This window comes from Diplotaxodon limnothrissa, linkage group LG8 (genome assembly GCF_057381915.1).
Source record: "Diplotaxodon limnothrissa isolate DT_005_m linkage group LG8, D_limnothrissa_male_GT1.1, whole genome shotgun sequence".
Taxonomy (NCBI): domain Eukaryota; kingdom Metazoa; phylum Chordata; class Actinopteri; order Cichliformes; family Cichlidae; genus Diplotaxodon; species Diplotaxodon limnothrissa.
The window spans coordinates 10,399,482-10,418,069 of NC_140603.1; the positions used below are offsets into that span (position 1 = coordinate 10,399,482).

The 18,588-nt window shown below is 41.5% G+C and overlaps 1 protein-coding gene across 4 annotated transcripts in view; it reads left to right on the forward strand.

The window, feature by feature from the left end:
• mrtfab (myocardin related transcription factor Ab) overlaps window positions 1-18,588 on the forward strand; it is a 41,285-nt gene that overhangs the window by 8,749 nt on the left and 13,948 nt on the right. The window contains exons 4-5 of one of the 4 annotated variants that reach the window (XM_085361250.1): window positions 12,038-12,103; window positions 17,441-17,506. In XM_085361250.1, the coding sequence (XP_085217376.1) occupies window positions 12,038-12,103; window positions 17,441-17,506 (132 nt within the window). Of the gene's footprint in view, window positions 1-11,393; window positions 12,104-17,255; window positions 17,333-17,440; window positions 17,507-18,588 lie in introns of those variants that run through there. The other 3 variants (XM_085361247.1, XM_085361248.1, XM_085361246.1) reach the window with 3 other exon arrangements.

Below are 18,588 nucleotides of genomic sequence, written 5' to 3' on the forward strand. Positions count from 1 at the left end.
GCAGTACATGTGTGTAAATTAGATCCGCAGGGCACAGAAGCTAGGCGGGGCTGTGAGTCCAGGTTTGTAGAGTGTGCCCTAAGTGGAAGTTAGGGGGTGAGGGAGCTGTGCAGGTTGGAAGATGTAGTTATGGGGAAGAGGAAGGCTCAGCAGCTGTGAACTGTCCAGCCAGGGCAGCAGTTCTGCCCGAGGAGTGACTGCAGGCAGTGGGCCAGGATCCGGGCGAACTTGGAGAGTCAGAGGTTAGCTGAGAGAGGAGGGATAGAGGCATATGCCGGGCTCACTGATGGAGACTGAGGCTGGGGGGAAATTAGGTTAGAGGCGTCACTGATTTTGCTCTGGATTTAAGCAGAAATGACCTGCTCAGTCAGAACAGATTGTTCCAGATCACAATGTAAACTACGTCTACTGCCACTCAGAGTAGAAAGAGATTTTTAAATGATAAATGGAATGAGACAGTGTCAGCGCTGTCTGCAGCTGACAGCTGATTGAAGAAGCAATATACCTGCAACTACTAGATGCTGCAATGTTTGCTATGAATTTAAAACCTGCAGAATTTTCTGTTACAGGCACAGAGGCGAGTTCAAACTGTCTGATCCAGAAAAAGCCTCCATGTTTTTAAATAACCTCTTGTACTTTCTGGTCACTTAAACCATTTTGACCTTCAGGACTTGACTGCAAATGACCCCTTTACAAACTAGAGGTAGTTGCAGACTAAGAGAGGTTGTCTGCTAAAACATGGTCACGAAAAGGGTGAAATGTAAGAGTGGAGCTGATAGCCTCCTGCTGAAATTCCTTGAAGTGAGATTTTGGATTTGCATCCCCGTGTCATTCAGACTTGTAAACAAAGACAGATAAATATCACATGCTTCTTCATCTTCGACACATGACGGGCTATAGATTACATTGGGATGTAGGGTCTTATTTGCATGAGGCTGAAATGATCAGTGTGAAAAATTAAAAATGTGAATATAATGTGATCCCAGACACTCATGCTTTTGGGTAGTAGTTAGGATATTTATCATTGCTGAGGCAAGCCTAGCCCAGCAGTGATTCAGGGGAGGCTGCTGGTACTGTTATGTAACCTACTGGGATGCTGCCAGCAGCAGAGACCCCAGATCATTCTGTCAAGCTGAGAGTAGGAGTGAAAAGGAGAGGGAAGAATAGGATGGAGGGACTGATAGATGGCGAGAAAGCGAAGGAATAAACGTGGAAAGAAAGAAGAAGAAATGCAGAAAGAACTGAATATTCCAAAAGGTAGAAAAAATATAAAAATTAAAGAGAGGAGGGACGGAAGGAAAAGTTGTTTTACTCTTATCCCTGCAAACAGCTGCAACCGACACAATCCAGCTGCATGTCTTCTTTCTTTTATAACAGTAATTCTTTCATGGCTTTAGGTATTCTCTGTAATTCCCAAAAAATCATTAACACACATGAAATTATACAACATAATTGCAACAACACGCTTTTGGTCATATTTTCCCTGGACATGCTTCATATCTTTATGCATGTGGTGATAGATAGATCTATGCACATTGGAGTTTATGAAACTGCAGCACAAATCTGTGCTTCCTAGCAACACGGCAAAACAGATTGAGTCCAAACAACGGGACACCAAATGTCGTAGCTTTTGGTGAATGTAAACAGCATCCAGTCTAATAAACACACAGGCAGGAGAATATTTATGCAACACAGGCAAGTCCTGCAAGAAGCTTAGATCTTAAGTGTGTCCAGCACACCACGCACACACCCACAGGCTACCCGTGACTCACACACACACACACACACACACACACACACACACACACACACACACACACACACACACACACACACACACACACACACACACACACACACACACACACACACTTTTCACAACTGGTGTCACTGTCAGAATCTGGACATGCTCTTCTGGGAATTGGTAGGCTTCCATTTTTTCATTAAAAAAATGTTTTTTGACTGTGTGTCCTGAGAGCATGGTATTTGAACAAGCACAGACACACACATACATCTTTGATTTACAATCCTGCAAATTCCTGTTAGATAATGAGAAGTGTGAGAGCATATCCAAAAAAACCTCACTCAGATCTGTTGCCTAAAGCTAAATAAAAGCACTTCGCAGGTCTGCTTGTAGCAACAAGAACACAATGCCTGCACACCCACAGGTACAAGCCCACTCATGTAGCTCAGTGATCTTTAAAGACACACAAGCACACATCTTACAACGTGCAATTCAGTTTCAAAGCTGACAGATGGACACACATTTACCCCAGCTAATATCAGTTTTTTATCACTTGAATGCAACATGCTGTGTACAACATGAAACCTTTTGATATTCTGCTTCACAAACACGGTTATGCTGCGGTGTGTATTTTGAGCACAGCTACAGCACACATTTGCACATTTATAATTGGTGCTGTGAGTAGCAAGACAGAAAATGAAGGCAATAGAGTGCTTTATTAATGAGAATGTGTGCTGCCTTCACATTACTGCAGTAGTTGTGCATTGTATGGCAGGGGTAATTGTAATCATGTATGGGAATAATAGTATTGGAATAATACTATATTACTAACATGGTACCAAACATACTAAACCCAATGTTATCCACTTAAAACTGGAAGTGTAAAATATGGAAACAAGGTAATCCCAGTGCAATGGGAAATAAACTGACTGGGTATTTTATTTATGCAATAATAACTCTGCCATAGACTGGCAACCTGGCCAGGCTGTACCTCGCCTCTTGCCCTGTGGCAGGTGGAACAGGCTCCAGCCTGTCATCGTATACTGGGTAAGCGGTTTAAGACGATGAATGAGTGGATGGACCGTGACAGTCAATCTTGCTGTTTTTCAACGCAGCAGCAAATTCCTAATTTATTTTATCTTTACATCTTTTCTTTTCTTTACGAACTACCACAAAATGGCCTTTTTTTTTTTTTTTTTTTTTTTTTTTTTTTAAAAAGGTATTGAATACATTCAGTAAACTGGATGTGAATTAATTAGAAAATAACAATGGAAAACTACTGATTTCAATTTTTATAAGAAAAATCTGGCCTGACAGTTCAGTTCTTGGCCTGTTCAAATTTTCTTTCTAGGAGTTTTAATAAAAGAAAAAGGTTATTTTTCTGCAAATTTATTTTAATTTAAAATCAATCTGAAAAGAATTGCATGCGTCACACTTTAACATGTTTTACATGTCTTTGTCTCTGTAATTACACCTCCTAATATGCTAGATGGCAATGTGGTTACTGTGCTGTGTTTTGGTTCTTCTTGTATGCAAACAGAGTTGAATGAACCCAGCAGTTCATGCAGAATTAGGAGTAATACATTATATCTTTGCTAAAATGACTGCAATGCAAAGAAGAGACAAGATTTTTGAACAATTTGAGTTTACTCACGACAGACTGAGAAAACTGCTCATGCTACACTGTTAAATTATTGCCTGTTGTGCTAGCATCAGCATTATAAGGCAGTCTGGCAGAATTATAGCCAAACCAATGTGAAAAAGTGTATTATTACCAAACAGAATGTGTTGGGTTTTTTGGGGTTTTTGGGGTTTTTTTTGGGAAGGCAAAAGTCAAGTTGGAGTGGAATTGGCACAGAATTGCATAGATTTGAGGCTGACTGGCCCGACACCGATCATGGCCAGTCAGCTGAAAATTGGCAGATTCTGTTCATCAACCAATTGATCAGGGAATCTCTAAAATTATGCTAAGGTTGTGTAGTCCCTCACTTAGAGTTCCAGGCAAGTGCAAAACAAAAAAAAGAAACTGTGAGAGTGAAAACAAACGAAGAAGACGAGGCGAGCACGTAGCTTAGGTCACATTTTCCTCTAATCTATTACATCTAGTACTTCCTGAACAAAGACAGTCTGTTAACCAGCTGCAAGCAGGAGAAATAATTGTGATTTTTAAACAATAATTTCTGTCCTACTTGCTACACTTGGATGGAATTGCACATGTACAGATAAATATCTGAACAGTTGCATTGTGTTTTTCAGCCTTTTTATGGTCACCTTCATTTGCATCCACATCTCCTTAGACCTTATATCTAGAGTTGTAATGATAGCAATCCACTCAACATCTTTTATCAATTGTCCTTTTTGAGCCTCTGAAAGTCTGCGCTTCAATCATGCCTTGCTTGATTTAAAATTCATTGTAGTGGTGTACAGAGGTATAAGACAAAAACTGTGTCATGTTTCAAAAACTCCTGCAGCTAACTGAAGGTTTAAGCTCCTGCTGTCACAGGTGCAAGCTGTGGGAACAAGTAGGCCCACAAACAGAAGGCATGTGCTCTATGATCATCACCAACCCGGTGTGCTCTGGTGTTTCTGAATAATAGAAGACCTATTAGCCTGTGACTCACCTGCCAACACCAAATGTGGCGCACTTAGTGTTCGCTGATGAATGTAACAGAGGTCACCGTGAACTGGCAGGACTCCTGTTTCATCAGGATGACTCAGACACGAGTCACAAGAATCAAAAATCAGGGCTGTAGGCTAGGATGTGCCTAGCATACATTATTAAAGCTATATGTGAAACTCAAAAAGAAGAACCACCAACGTTTGTCATAACAAATGACAAATCTTAAGTATTTTCTCCCTGACATGTCACCTCTTTGGCTAAATAAACTGTAAAATTGTTTTAAGTTCCAGTAAGTGTGAGAACAGAGTTGTCTTTCTGCACAAACAAGAATATCTGTTGGCAACGCTCGATAACATCAAACCTTTCACCAATCTGCAGAGATTGGGAAACTCTCGTAGAGGTTATGTCACATCTCAAGCATTCCTACACTCGACTAAAAACAAAGCTGTGTGTGGCTGGATTGAATTTCTTGAGTTTGTTCTAGACTTTACAAAGTCATTTGAGGATTCTGCATTTTGACACATTTCTCTCTTGCAGGTTTATATGGTTTTGTGTTATGTCTTTTGCTTTTGCAATGAACGCAAACCACATTTAAAGTTTTGTGTGTCTGTTTAGTCACTGTGTAAAAAATCTGCCTTGTAATAGAACATGATAGATCTTTTTAATCAGCATTGCGACACATCTGCAAATATGTCATGTGACTAATGATAAGTTTCCTTGAAAGCAAAGGTAGAAGAATGTGTAGCACTAGCAGCTAGCTGTCTATGAAGCTCTGTCGTTTCGTACGCTTGGATCTGCACCTGCATGTCACTTAAACTCTTGTAATAAATAGAAACCTGTGTCCCCAAAGGTCTGTGTCTAATAAAAACTCTGCTGAAGCAAATTAAGAGCCAGGCTTTTATTAGATGTTATATACAGTAACAGAAAAAGGAGAGGAGAGGATGAAGCAGAAAGAGCCCCATAAAACTCTAAAGAGCACCTGAAGGAAAGAGACTTGTAAGAATACAATCAGTAAGTATTAAAAAGACTTTCTCAAGCCAGAAAAAAATTCTCTATCAGATGCTTGTGAGCTGTAATGTGCACCCAGTCCAACAGTTTTTTAAATTTGTGTCCACTCTGTCTTTGTTTGCTGACAGCCTGCCCAGGAGTTTGTTGTTGTACATCTGAAGGAAGAAAAAAAGTTGTTTCCTCTGCAACTAGGGCAGGAGGTTAGGGGGTTTGTTACAATAAAAATTATTTTCAGATGTTGGAGTTATGTAACAGTGTTACGAAGCTGTCATCCCAGCACTGGGAGCACCCTTTCTGCTGCTCTTGCTCTCTGTTTTTCCCTCTGTTTCTCTGAAAGTCTCATTTTGCTGAACGCGACCTGAACCCCCACCCCCCGTTCTCCTCCTTACCCAGTCGTTTCTGTTTTACAATAAAGGTTCACAGAACCAGATGCTAACAGCTGCCAGCTGGCTTGTGGGTCTTTCGGTGCTCGCGCACTTATAGATGCTTCTGTTTCCTTCAACAATATACAATTAGAGCTCGTTTAGACTACTTTTCATTGACATGATGTGACAGAGTGAGGGGTGCTGCTGCAAGCTGGTCAACAAAAGAACCTTTGACTGTGTTTAAAAGGAGTGGGCTTAATTAGTTCCACTGCTTTTAAAAGCAGAATTTATTTTCTCTTTCAGCCTTCTGATGAATAATCATGTGGGGAAATCAAATCAAATAAAGTAGTAGTATTTAAAATAGGCAGGACTTCAAACCTCTGAGCTCCTTAAGTACAGTGGGGCAAAAAAGTATTTAGTCAGCCACCGATTGTGCAAGTTCCCCCACTTAAAATGATGACAGAGGTCAGTAATTTGCACCAGAGGTACACTTCAACTGTGAGAGACAGAATGTGAAAAAAAAATCCATGAATTCACATGGTAGGATTTGTAAAGAATTTATTCGTAAATTAGGGTGGAAAATAAGTATTTGGTCACCTCAAACAAGGAAAATCTCTGGCTCTCACAGACCTGTAACATCTTCTGTAAGACGCTTTTCTGTCCCCCACTCGTTACCTGTATGAATGGCACCTGTTTGAACTCATCATCTGTATAAAAGACACCTGTCCACAGCCTCAAACAGTCAGACTCCAAACTCCGCCATGGCCAAGACCAAAGAGCTTTCGAAGGACACCAGGAAAAGTATTGTAGACCTGCACCAGACTGGGAAGAGTGAATCTACAATAGGCAAGCAGCTTGGTGTGAAAAAATCAACTGTGGGAGCAATCATCAGAAAATGGAAGACATACAAGACCACTGATAATCTCCCTCGATCTGGGGCTCCACGCAAGATCTCATCCCGTGGGGTCAAAATGATCATGAGAACGGTGAGCAAAGATCCCAGAACCACACGGGGGGACCTGGTGAATGACCTGCAGAGAGCTGGGACCAAAGTAACAAAGGTCACCATCAGTAACACACTACAACGGCAGGGAATCAAATCCCGCAGTGCCAGACGTGTTCCGCTGCTGAAGCCAGTGCATGTCCAGGCCCGTCTGAAGTTTGCCAGAGAGCACATGGATGATACAGCAGAGGATTGGGAGAATGTCATGTGGTCAGATGAAACCAAAGTAGAACTTTTTGGTATAAACTCAACTCGTCGTGTTTGGAGGAAGAAGAATACTGAGTTGCATCCCAAGAACACCATACCTACTGTGAAGCATGGGGATGGAAACATCATGCTATGGGGCTGTTTTTCTGCCAAGGGGACAGGACGACTGATCCGTGTTAAGGACAGAATGAATGGGGCCATGTATCGTGAGATTTTGAGCCAGAACCTCCTTCCATCAGTGAGAACTTTGAAGATGAAACGAGGCTGGGTCTTCCAACATGACAATGATCCAAAACACACCGCCCGGGCAACAAAGGAGTGGCTCCGTAAGAAGCATTTGAAAGTCCTGGAGTGGCCTAGCCAGTCTCCAGACCTCAACCCCATAGAAAATCTGTGGCGGGAGTTGAAAGTCCGTGTTGCTCGGCGACAGCCCCAAAACATCACTGCTCTCGAGAAGATCTGCATGGAGGAATGGGCCAAAATACCAGCTACTGTGTGTGCAAACCTGGTAAAGACCTATAGTAAACGTTTGACCTCTGTTATTGCCAACAAAGGTTATGTTACAAAGTATTGAGTTGTATTTTTGTTATTGACCAAATACTTATTTTCCACCCTGATTTACGAATAAATTCTTTACAAATCCTACCATGTGGATTCATGGATTTTTTTTTCACATTCTGTCTCTCACAGTTGAAGTGTACCTCTGGTGCAAATTACTGACCTCTGTCATCATTTTAGGTGGGGGAACTTGCACAATCGGTGGCTGACTAAATACTTTTTTGCCCCACTGTATATGTGAAAAGTCAAAGCTACAAACCAAACCAGCCTGTAAAGATGCAGCTCAGTAGTACAGACTAGTTATGACTTGCTCCAGCTGTGACATTTAAGGATTATCGGTGGTATTTCAGGTAGATCATATTGGGGTTATATCTGATTAGGATCAGGGAAAGGTTTGTGCTTATTTTTTATTATTCTATTTGAACTTGTGCTAATTGAACCAATTAGTATTCTGTGCATTTGGATATCTGACTGTAGCACTTTGCAGTAGAAATAGCCAAATAAGTACGTTGCAAAGTATAACCTGTCTTTGAAGTTTTGTTACCTCTGACAGCTGACAAAAGCACAAAACTTGATTCCTCTTTGGAGTGAAGCTGAAGCTCAGCAGTAGGTCAGTCAGGGATTATGCATCTGATAAACCCGGGACTTGTACTGTTCCCTCATCCCCAAACATGTAAAGAGCTGCCTTTTCCTGTGAGTTTGCTACTTTAATTACAACTATAGAGTAAAGTAAATGATTAAGTTCAGCCTTGTTGGTGCATTTTGGGGTTTGTTAAAAATTCCACGTCTTTTCCTAACGATTACGCACATGGCTACAATGGCTAAAAGTCTCCTCGGTTCAGGATGACGCTGAGTAATCCCCTGCCTGATGTCAGTGTGTCCCAGGAAACAGTGCTGGTAAATTCCACAGAAGAGCGAGTGGGTGGGGGGAGACCAGGAAGTAAAAAGGGAAAAAAATTGCCTGTTTTCCTTGCTGGAATGTTAATGGCTGGTCTGACCTACGGTGGCCTGTCACTTGGCCTGGTTAGTTTCTTGGCAGCTCGGGTTTTGTTGAGTTCATCTGTTTAGTGCATTCTTTGTCCATCTGTAAACTCGCCTTTGACTAGAAAGGCATCAATTCAAACATTCGGACATCGTGAAAAGATACAAGTGAGGAGTTTTGTCTGGCTCAGTGCTGATAATGTTACGCAAGTTTAAATTTACTTGTGGTGCGTCTAGTTTTTATATAACGTTGTAAATCCTTTTGCACTGGACAAATGATCCCAAACTATTTGATGTGTGTTTGGTGTAAAATGTTGCCTAAATAAAACACTCTGAAGTTAAAAGCGAGCTTAAACAGTGGTGGTCAGGTAGTGAATAAACATGCCAAAACATTCTAGTTAATCCAGTTGACGGCAAATTTGTAAGGTGAGGTCTTTGCCACTTTGTGGAAGAGGCGCTAGTTCCCAAGGATGTATTTATTCAGTCAGAATTCATTAACTCTTATTCGATAATTAACATACTTGGAATCTCGTTGCCTAAAATGATTGCTTTGAAGATGCGGACCAGATCTGCAATCGCCCAGTCAGTTACTGTCTTCAAAGTGAGTTTGAGGCATCAAGGCAGTGATAAGATGGCAATAAAATAGAGTCAGTCTGCTATCAGTCTGCTATCAGTTTGTGATTAATCAACAAGGAGACACAAACCCCTTCTGGATTGTGTCATGAAGGGAATTTGGAATAAAAAGGCTGCTGCAGTGCTAGCTGCTGTGATCAGACTGAAATCAGCTATTTCTATTTAATTAAGAAAGACTTAAAAATACCACAGAGAGGCGGTGTACCGAACGAAAAACACCATGGTGAACAAAGAATAGCGGAAACGGACACGTGTCTTTAAACAAAGGAAGTCCCAGAAATATGAATTACCACTTATAGTTTGAACTTTCAAATAAAAACTTAAATCAGGCTTTGAGATCAGAATTGAAGTAATAGGCTTCAACATTAAACACTCAAGAGTTCAACATTATATTCTTCTTTTAACCTTTAGACCAGATTATCCACTCCTACTAGATAATGTGTTTTCAGGTTTCCCCTCCATTAATTTGTGGACGTCTCTGACTAACTGTGAGACCTTCAAATCATTCTGTCTTCTTCACAAAATGCGTCTCTTTTTCTATTATAAAGTCACAGAAATGTTTTTAGTGAAGGATAAAGGAAAATACCCAAGGCCAAATAACTTCAGTGGAAAGTACTGACGCCCAACAACACCCATCAGGTCAAAGGTTGTAGAGTCCAATACTTTACTCGAGCAGCGGTACAGTTTGGACACAGTTTAAGCTTTCACCTCTCGTTGGAATCAGACCCTTTGGAGTTTGCAGTGCTTTGGTGTTTTTTTGTGTGGTTATAGAGATCCTAGTATCAACTAATTCAAAGTAATTCTAAAGAAGATCATAACTCATCTATTAGTGTGGGTTACTGGTTACTACATAATCCTATTTAGTGGGGTAAATCCTGGGAAACTGTGAAATGTGCCTTCCACACACTGTGGTCAAGCTGATTTAAAACCATAAAATATTTGCCTGCATTACTGGCTCGCTCAGTACTGTTATTACAGGGGAATCGCTGCCCCTGAGGTTTTTAGTTATGTGAAATATACAGCTGGCTGTACTGTAGAGGCAGAAAGCTGGTTACAAATAATTGAAATGTTAATGTAACGAAGGATTTATGATTTTGAGCTGTGGAGGTGTAAATAAGCCAATATGTGTTTAGCATGCTGTGTCGGTTTGTGATGTGTGCAGTGCTGAGATTCAGCCTACACAGCCATGTCCTAATCCCAGCGTGTGCTGTCTTTTCTGTGTTTCCTGCCCAGACTGTGAATCATAACAGCAGGTGGACTTTAATCTCACACTCATAACACACAGTAATTGTAGTCACCAGACAGGGTTTGTTTAAGGTGTTGTCTGTGTTTTCAGGTGCACTGCTGCCCTGTGTGATATCAGTGTAGTATGCTGTTCATTTCGAATTTGGTGTTTAAACCGGCTGCAGTTGAAGCCTCTCTGTGCTGAATGTATGGTAAAGTCTTCTTTTGTATCATAAAAAACTGATTTAGTTCAAGGAAAAGGGGCTTAAAGTTTTCTTGTATGTGTTTGGAGCTAGAGATGTGCATGCCTGTCTCAGAGTAACCTTACCCTGCGAGTGCACAGGTGATACCAGGCTGTATTTAGCCCCCTTATGGCCAGCTGGCCCTGCTATTTAAAACAGATTGAGGGGGAAGGGAGACTGTGGCCGTGGCGGCGTTTACCGTCAGCAGACAGTTTTGGTCAGTAGTGCTGAACTTCAGAAGAATCTGAACATTTTAAGACCAGGTTAGGACGCATTGGATAAGTCGCTGGTTGCACCAGACCAATTAGACTGTTGTTGCTTTTCTAAAATGTTTTTTCCAGTAAGAGTGCAGATTTGTGTTCGCTGTCTTCCCTGAAGGGCAAACCGTTTGGAAAATCTTTCAGAATTTCGTTTGTGATTGGGTATCAAATCAGCCACTCCAAAAGTCAGCCTGTGACTCATCCTGGTATCAGATTTACTCAAGCATCTTTGGCAAAGGTCGTTTATGGTGCACGGAATCATTTCTACCTGTCTAATAAAAACTGTCCATAGCTTGTCTGAGTCATTGTTTTGTTTAGCCAGAGGAAGTTTTTATGAGCCGATCTTCTGTGTTGTTGCTTTGATTTTGATCAGCTTGCTGTGTTTGGGTTGAACAGGGAGCAGGTTTTCATGTTGGAGCCCCCCTGAGCTTGTAACTGTGAATGAATGGCAACAGCTGAGCAGGAAAACTTTATCAGCAGCCCTCACTGTGTGTGTGTGTGTGTGTGTGTGTGTGTGTGTGTGTGTGTGCGCGCGTGTGTGTGTGTGTGTGTGTGTGTCTCCCTGCATGTGTGTGAGATTCAGGAGGAGCTGCAATCAGAGCAGTCTCACTGGGGAATCTCTCTGCTGAGCTCACTGCTGTCCTCCCTTCCTCAGCCGCTGGCCTCTTTTCAGTTTCCTCCCTTTAGCTCTTGTTCTTTCTATCCACGACTCGTCCTGTGGATTTCTTTACCCCGGCTCTCTGGGAAACTGCAGAACAGCGCTGTCGTGACTCGCCGGCTGTCACTGCAAGGAAAGTAGAGCACAGGAGGCAGGAGAGAGAGAGCAAAGCTGAGACAGCCCAATCGATTTCTTTGATACAGAGAAGAAGCACCGGGGATAGAAGGGCAACGGCGGTAGCTGTGCTTTTCTTTGTCATTTTGGTTTAAAAGGAGATATTTGTTTACTTGGAACGGAGTCTTCTGAAGCATTTGAATCACATCTTTCCCTTGAGAAGAGAGGACAGCTTTTGACACGTCAAGGGTGCCCTTCTTCAGGAATACGGTCAAAATCTGGGACTTGGGAGGAAATCTACTTTAAACCGTGGTGTTCAATGTTTACCTAATAATCAATCCCTATTCTGAATGATAATGCTGGACACCAACCATTGCCTGTCCTTTGAACCCTCCTCCCTGGACTCTCCTCCAATGGGAGATGACATGGAGAAGGAAGGACTGAAGATGGATCATGACAGACTTGTGTATCACAGCTTGAAAGAAGGTGGGCAATCTAGTCGGATCTGGAGATCTGTGTTGTGTTTTTGTTCCTGAGTTCACTGTACATTTTCAAAACAGGGCTTTATGGCCTAATACAAATAGCTAATGGGGTGTTGCTAAAGATAAGTGATAGAGTTTACTGGCTTGTGTAAGGTGGAAGGAAGTTGAAGTGGTTTTAGGTTCTTTCTGATAAACCCTTTCAATAGAGCAGACTTGACCACTGTGAATTCAGGAAGTGCTGACAGCCGGGCCTGTGACGTCGGGATAGCTTTGCTCAGTTCTTCAAGGTTAAAGCTTCCAAATAATATTTCAACTTAAAAGGTCAAGTTAATGTTTAAAATTAGTCAGTGTTCACCCCAAAAAATCATGCATATGTTTAAAGAAAGAACTGTGTTGACGTGCGTTCATTCACAAACAGCTTTCCCTAGTGTAGTTTGAATTTGGGAATATTGTAACTGTGGTGCAAATTTACAAACGTCACATAAATGCTCCACACCAGGCATTCATAAAGGTACAGACTTCAAAGGAAGACAGCTATAAAGACACTCTGAGTGTGCGCGCACGCTTATGTCTGTTCAAAAAGTGTGTCTATAACAGGCAGATTGTGGGTTGTAGTTTTCTCTAGAGCCACGCCTCCAAACTCAATGAGCGAGCAACACATTTGTCACAGGAAACCAAAAGCATGAATAAATAACATAAATAATAAATAAATATAACACGTCCAGGTGCCTTTGTGAGTTTCAGCTTGGGTTTTAGACCAACAGTGCAATGAAATGGCTTTTGTTATTTTTTTATAAGTCCTAGAGTCTAGGTTTTAGGGTTTACGTTTAAAAAAATAGATTAAACAAAAGTTTTATAGGATAAGAGGTAGAGTGAGGGTTCAGCACTTATTTGTGATGGTAAAACGTGGAATTTATTAACCTGAGAATGTGTTAATGTGAATGTGAGAGCCAAAAAACATGGCTTTGTGTGGATGTGTGCCCTCCGAACTGCACACGGATTAGGGCAAGTAACTCGAAGGGAAACTCCAGTAACAGATTTTAGCCCAAATATGAGAACTCCACATCCCAATATTGGAAGTTTGAAGTGGATCGTAGAAATGGAGATGCATGCACCTTACTTCACCTACAGTGCAAGTTTCAGCTTTTATCTTTTTACAGTAGTGTCTTATTTCTAAAGTATTTCGGGATGTATTAAATATGACTGTGTGACACTTGTTGCCACTGTGCATGTTTGGGATTTAGATGTGGTGTGCAAAAGGCTCAAAAAAACATGGCGTTCCAAAAAAATGAAGTCATCCAACAGTGACATACTATCAAAAATTAGCCTAATTTGGTATGGTCCGTGCAACAGTAAAAAAGGCTTCACTTTGTTTATAACCAGCGTTACGAGCATGGACCAGAGTCTCAGATGACTGGCTGCAGATGAAACAAAACATTCCTGTGAGGTTAGAATGACTGAAGATGGATGGAGTCTAAAGAAAAGCAAAGGGATTAAAAAAAAGCCATCAGTTAAAGATTATTAATCCCGGTGTGCTTTTTGCTTACTCTGAAGTATGAGTGACACAAACTGCAAAAGCTGCAAAAGCCTTTATCCGTCTGTTCTCACTTGAACTTTAAGGATGATTAGTATTCACCGCAACTCTCCGTGTTGTCATCCTGCTTCTTGGCACAGCGCAGCAGAGGAAAGGCAGCGGGAGTGAGTCCAAGGTGTGAATGGCCTTAACCTTGCATTGTTTCTGCCCTTTTAGCTCTCTAGCTTCTTTCCACTCTCACTGATGTGCGAAACATTCGCTGCAGTCATGCAGCGAATGTTCGCCTCTCTGTTCAACACATGCAATTGAACGGTGCTACCGTGCGAAAGATGAGAACATCTTTCCCGATTAAAAAACATTTCCAAAGCCAGTGCCAAGCGTAACGTCTGTTCAAAGCGTCTGCAGGGCTCGTCTTTAGGTGGGTATGTGGCATACGCTCTGTGGGCCTGAAGCCTTTTGCCTTCATGTGTGTCACTCGGGTTGGTGCGCGCAGGCTTAGTCGTGCCAAGCCAGGGGTCTTTGGGGACAGTGACGAACTCAGACATGTTTAATCAGATCTACTGACACATGAGCACAGCAGGCTTAGCCCAGTTGGCCACCAGCATCCCAATTCATCCTCGTTCTTCCCTCCAATGTGACTTTTTACCTGTACAGCCTTCTTTTAGACAATTATGATGACTTGAAACTGATCTGATCTTGACATTTAGGAAATAAAAGCTCTATGAGTTCAGGTAAAGATTTCATTATTGGTGATTTGTTATAAAGTTAAGCTTGTGAAAGGTTTAAAGAAAGCCATGACTTTAGTTGCTGGGGAGAAAAAGTGTTTTGTTTTGGGGGGTTTTATGTACACCCACACAGAGATCTTAGAAATAACAAATCAATGTGCAAATCATAGTGTTAGTTCTCTGACGTTTGCAACGACGAGTTTAATCAAAAGATCGAGTAAGCGAATTGTCTTCAAATAAGCCACCTGCTGTCATTTCCTCTGCTTAATCTAAAATCTTCAAACGCTTGCATCTCTGCCGTCTTCCTCTTTCTCCCTTGTCTGCCTTTGCTTTAACTTTTTATGAGTGTAGTAGCAAGCTTTGGCTGTGGCCTAGTATCCCAATAAAACTGTCCTGCCTTTTCATCCATTTTCTTAAATTAACCAGAATGGCCTTCAAACCTGATTTAAGTCCCAGAGCATGTCCTGGTCGCAAAACACAAAGACACATCCCTCCTCTTTTTTCCCAAGCAGTAATCTGCTTACAGTTAACAAAACATCGCTATCCTTGTTGGTTATGTTTTTGTCCACTATCTTATTTTATTATAAGTTCTTGCTGCAGTGCATGTAACCATAGCCACTGTCGTAGTGCAAAAGTTTTCATTTGTCTTTCTGGCACCCATTTAAAGTTTGTTTTGTGGTTAATCCAGAACAAACAGTTCACAGCCTCCAAGTGGTTTTTGTCTGTCTGTTATACTCCTGTCTTTGTTGCTGTGCTGCAAGCAAGCAGTATTTATTTGTGTAGGACTTTAGGAATACTAGAGTCACAAAGTGCTGTACAAAACACATGACAGTTTAGTTCAGCAGACAAAAACTAGGATTAAAAGCACTGCAGCATTGAAAGAAAGGGCACGAAAAAGTTAAAGTAAGGAAAAGTGGAATTAAAGTAGATACAAAATGAGAAGAAAAGTTAAGAAAGAAGACAAAATAACAGGCAGTGGTGCAAACGTGATTATTTTATGCACGTGAATCTACAATTTCAACACTGCTACATTTTTCACGCCATGATTGTCTGCCAGAGACTTCTGCAATGTTGGGGTTGGAGGTTTATTGATAGCTGACGCTTTATTATTATAGCCAACCATTGGAGCCAGTGTTGCAACTGTACTGAGCTCATCAGCTTGGTGTTTAGGGGGGACAGGAAAGTGAGGGCAGGAGAAAACTGGAGTATCCTGGGGGAGGGATAGAAGATGTGGAGGGGGTTATGGATAGAGGGAAAGTGTAAGAGTCTCTTTCTAAGAATAAACCTTCCTTCCCTGGAAGCCCCGTGTGGCATGGCATCTAATGGCGCATGGCACGGTCAGTCTGTATCAGTGTGTGTCTGTGTGTGCACGTTCCTTTATTGAAAGTGTTTTCCTGTGCGTTTGCTACTGAGACAAAATGAGTGCTGCCAGCTGCTGTACAGGCAAGACCATATAGATCGACTCGCCTAAGTGTGTTTAGGCGTGCGTGTTTATAATGCTAAATGTCAAATGGCAAGTTATTGCTTCTAGAGAGGAGTCGGTAGTGTTAGACTGATACTTTCAGACTTGGAGCATACACACTTGTAAAAACAACAGAGGGGAGCCGGGATCGCCAGCAAGAATTTGGAGCCAAAGAATGACATTTAGTTGCACAGGCTCTGACATTAATTCATGGCTCTTGCGGCGTTCCCGTCTAGGCGAGGATTCCTTGTCATAACACAGAGGCAGCACCGCAGCAGCAACAGCTATATCGTGAGCTAGACTGAGTACCAGTGATGTCACTTTGTTGGCGAGGTAGAACCGGTGCTGCTTGACTGAAGTAGCAAACACAACCCTAGCTAGAAATGCTTGGCAATCTTCAGTGGTTTGCACCACACTGTATACGCACACACACACACACACACACACACACAAATAGATACGTAGCCCTTCAGTAAGGATCGCTGGGACAACTTGAGCAGGAGCGTCAGCTGAATGTTTACATCAGTAGTGAAGTTACTTGGTATAACAACATACTGCTTCCTCTTCTGATACTGTTAATATCTTGGAAATAAAAGATAAACAATGAAATGGAAAGACATCATGCACTGTCACTTACTTACTTGCTTACAAGCTAAAAAAAAAATCATTACACACAAGTGTCTGCAGCCATTCTGGGTGTCTTTTTTCATGGGTGGTGTGTTTGTGTGATGTGATGGTTGACTAAATAGTTCAGGTCACTTCCCTAAATTGCTGTCGTGTTGCAACGAAGCCAACATGACAGTGATGAAATGCTGTGTACTTGTGATCTTGCAGGTGTCTATATGTAATTGTTAGTTTGTTATATTTGTGTCTTTGCTTTGTTTAAACGATAGCCCGCTCATTTCTAATTTATTATCCGGTTACAATGATGACGCCAGACTTTCTGGGCTCGTTAAAACTTTAAAAAAGTATCAGGATGAGGACTGTGCCACACAGCACTCAACAACTGACATTTTATTTGTTTAGAAATGTCAGACATAGTCCAACTCTTTCTGTCCAGCTTTGTGTTCCTTACAGTTCTCCCCCACCCCGCCTCTCCATTATGTAACAAGAGCTTCCTGTTTTGAAATGACGATGCAATCGGCCCATTTAAAAATGAAAAAGGAAAAAAAAGTAATTTAGATTCAAATCGGTGCTTTTATTTTTTCATTTCTTTTAATTTTTTCGTTAATTTCTTATAGCAGCATTATGCCTTAGTGTTCTGTCTCTCTCACTCTTTGATGGATGTTTGCTGCTTTTTCACACATCTGTGCTCAGAAACAGGAAGTCTGTATACACACACACCTTGTACCCGCCTCCTTTGTAACTTCAAAAAAAAAAAAAAAAGATGCATGCGAGGCAGGGAGACTGGAGAATGAACCGGTTGCCACAGAGTAAAGGTCCTCGTCGTGTCAGTCATATATGTTCCTTTATGTGCTTATTTATCTAAATATTGTGGATCTGTTGCTGATTGTAAGGCTTTACGGGCACAGAGCTTCACCGCTGCAGTTTCTTAATCTCGCCAGCCGTCACTGACTGTCTTCTCTTCTTTCTCCTCTTACCTCCTGTGTCTCCATGCAGTCCTCCAGCTCAAACTTCAGCAGAGACGCACACGAGAGGAGCTGGTCAGCCAAGGGATCATGCCACGTAAGTCTGCTGAGTGTGTTTTACTTGCTTTTTTGCTTTTTTTTAAGCTCATGAACCAAAGTATATATCGTCAATGTACGGTAGTCTGACTTTAAGTGTGCTTTTAGACTCTCAACTGATCATGTTTTACCCAAAGACAGCACTTCTTTATTGTCTGGAACAGACAGTATCATCTCGTTTTTAGAAACTCGAGCAGAAAACAGGAGCTTTGGCTGTGAGCTGAGGTCAAACTGCTAACCCTTTCCTGTTTCAGGATTACACACCAAATCTTAAACTGTCACACACTAACAAGGTCGCTACCTGATGCTAGACGCTAAACGATACTCACGTATTTTTTGGAATGTCGTTTAATTCACATCCCGCTGACACATTTTGGTTCTCAACAACAGAACCTGGATATGTTGGTAAATAGCGTCTGTCAGTCTGTGCCGTATATGCTGTCATATGATGGGTTGTATAGTGAAGGTCTGGAATGTCGTTTCTTGTTTTTTGCTGAAAATGTCGTCTCTTATCGGCATTATCAGTATGAGTATGTGTGTTCTGCAAGTGTCATATTTAGCTGTATCTTTGCACCACTTTGTGTTATCAAATAGGGCAGCTTCCTCTTTATGTCTATCCACTTCCTGTTTCAGGGTTCCTTACATCACAAGAGTCAGAAATATAGTTTTAAAAGTTTCCCTCCGTTTCTGTGTAGAACCGAAAGCACTCTGCTTTTTCGTTTTTCCAAGAAGACTTTTGGTTTGAATTAAAAGTGTGCAAGCGAGTGTTCGCCCTCATACTGTAGACGTGGTAGCCAACATTCATTCTAACTGAGTAGAATTTCAAATGGAGACTAAATACCTGTTAGATTGCCCAATAGGCCTGTTCAGACATACAAACTTTGACAGATTATGCTAGCTGTGTGTTAAGAAGAGTATCAGGGAAACAAGTAACTGTGAATGGATGGTAACATGTGGCACACCTGTTGTCATATTTTGTTTTTGACAAAAGCAGATGAGATTGAAAAGATACACCATGCAAGCTGCTTTCAGCCTGCAGTGCTGCACATTCAGTTTACATAACAGTTTAAGGGTTAGATACAT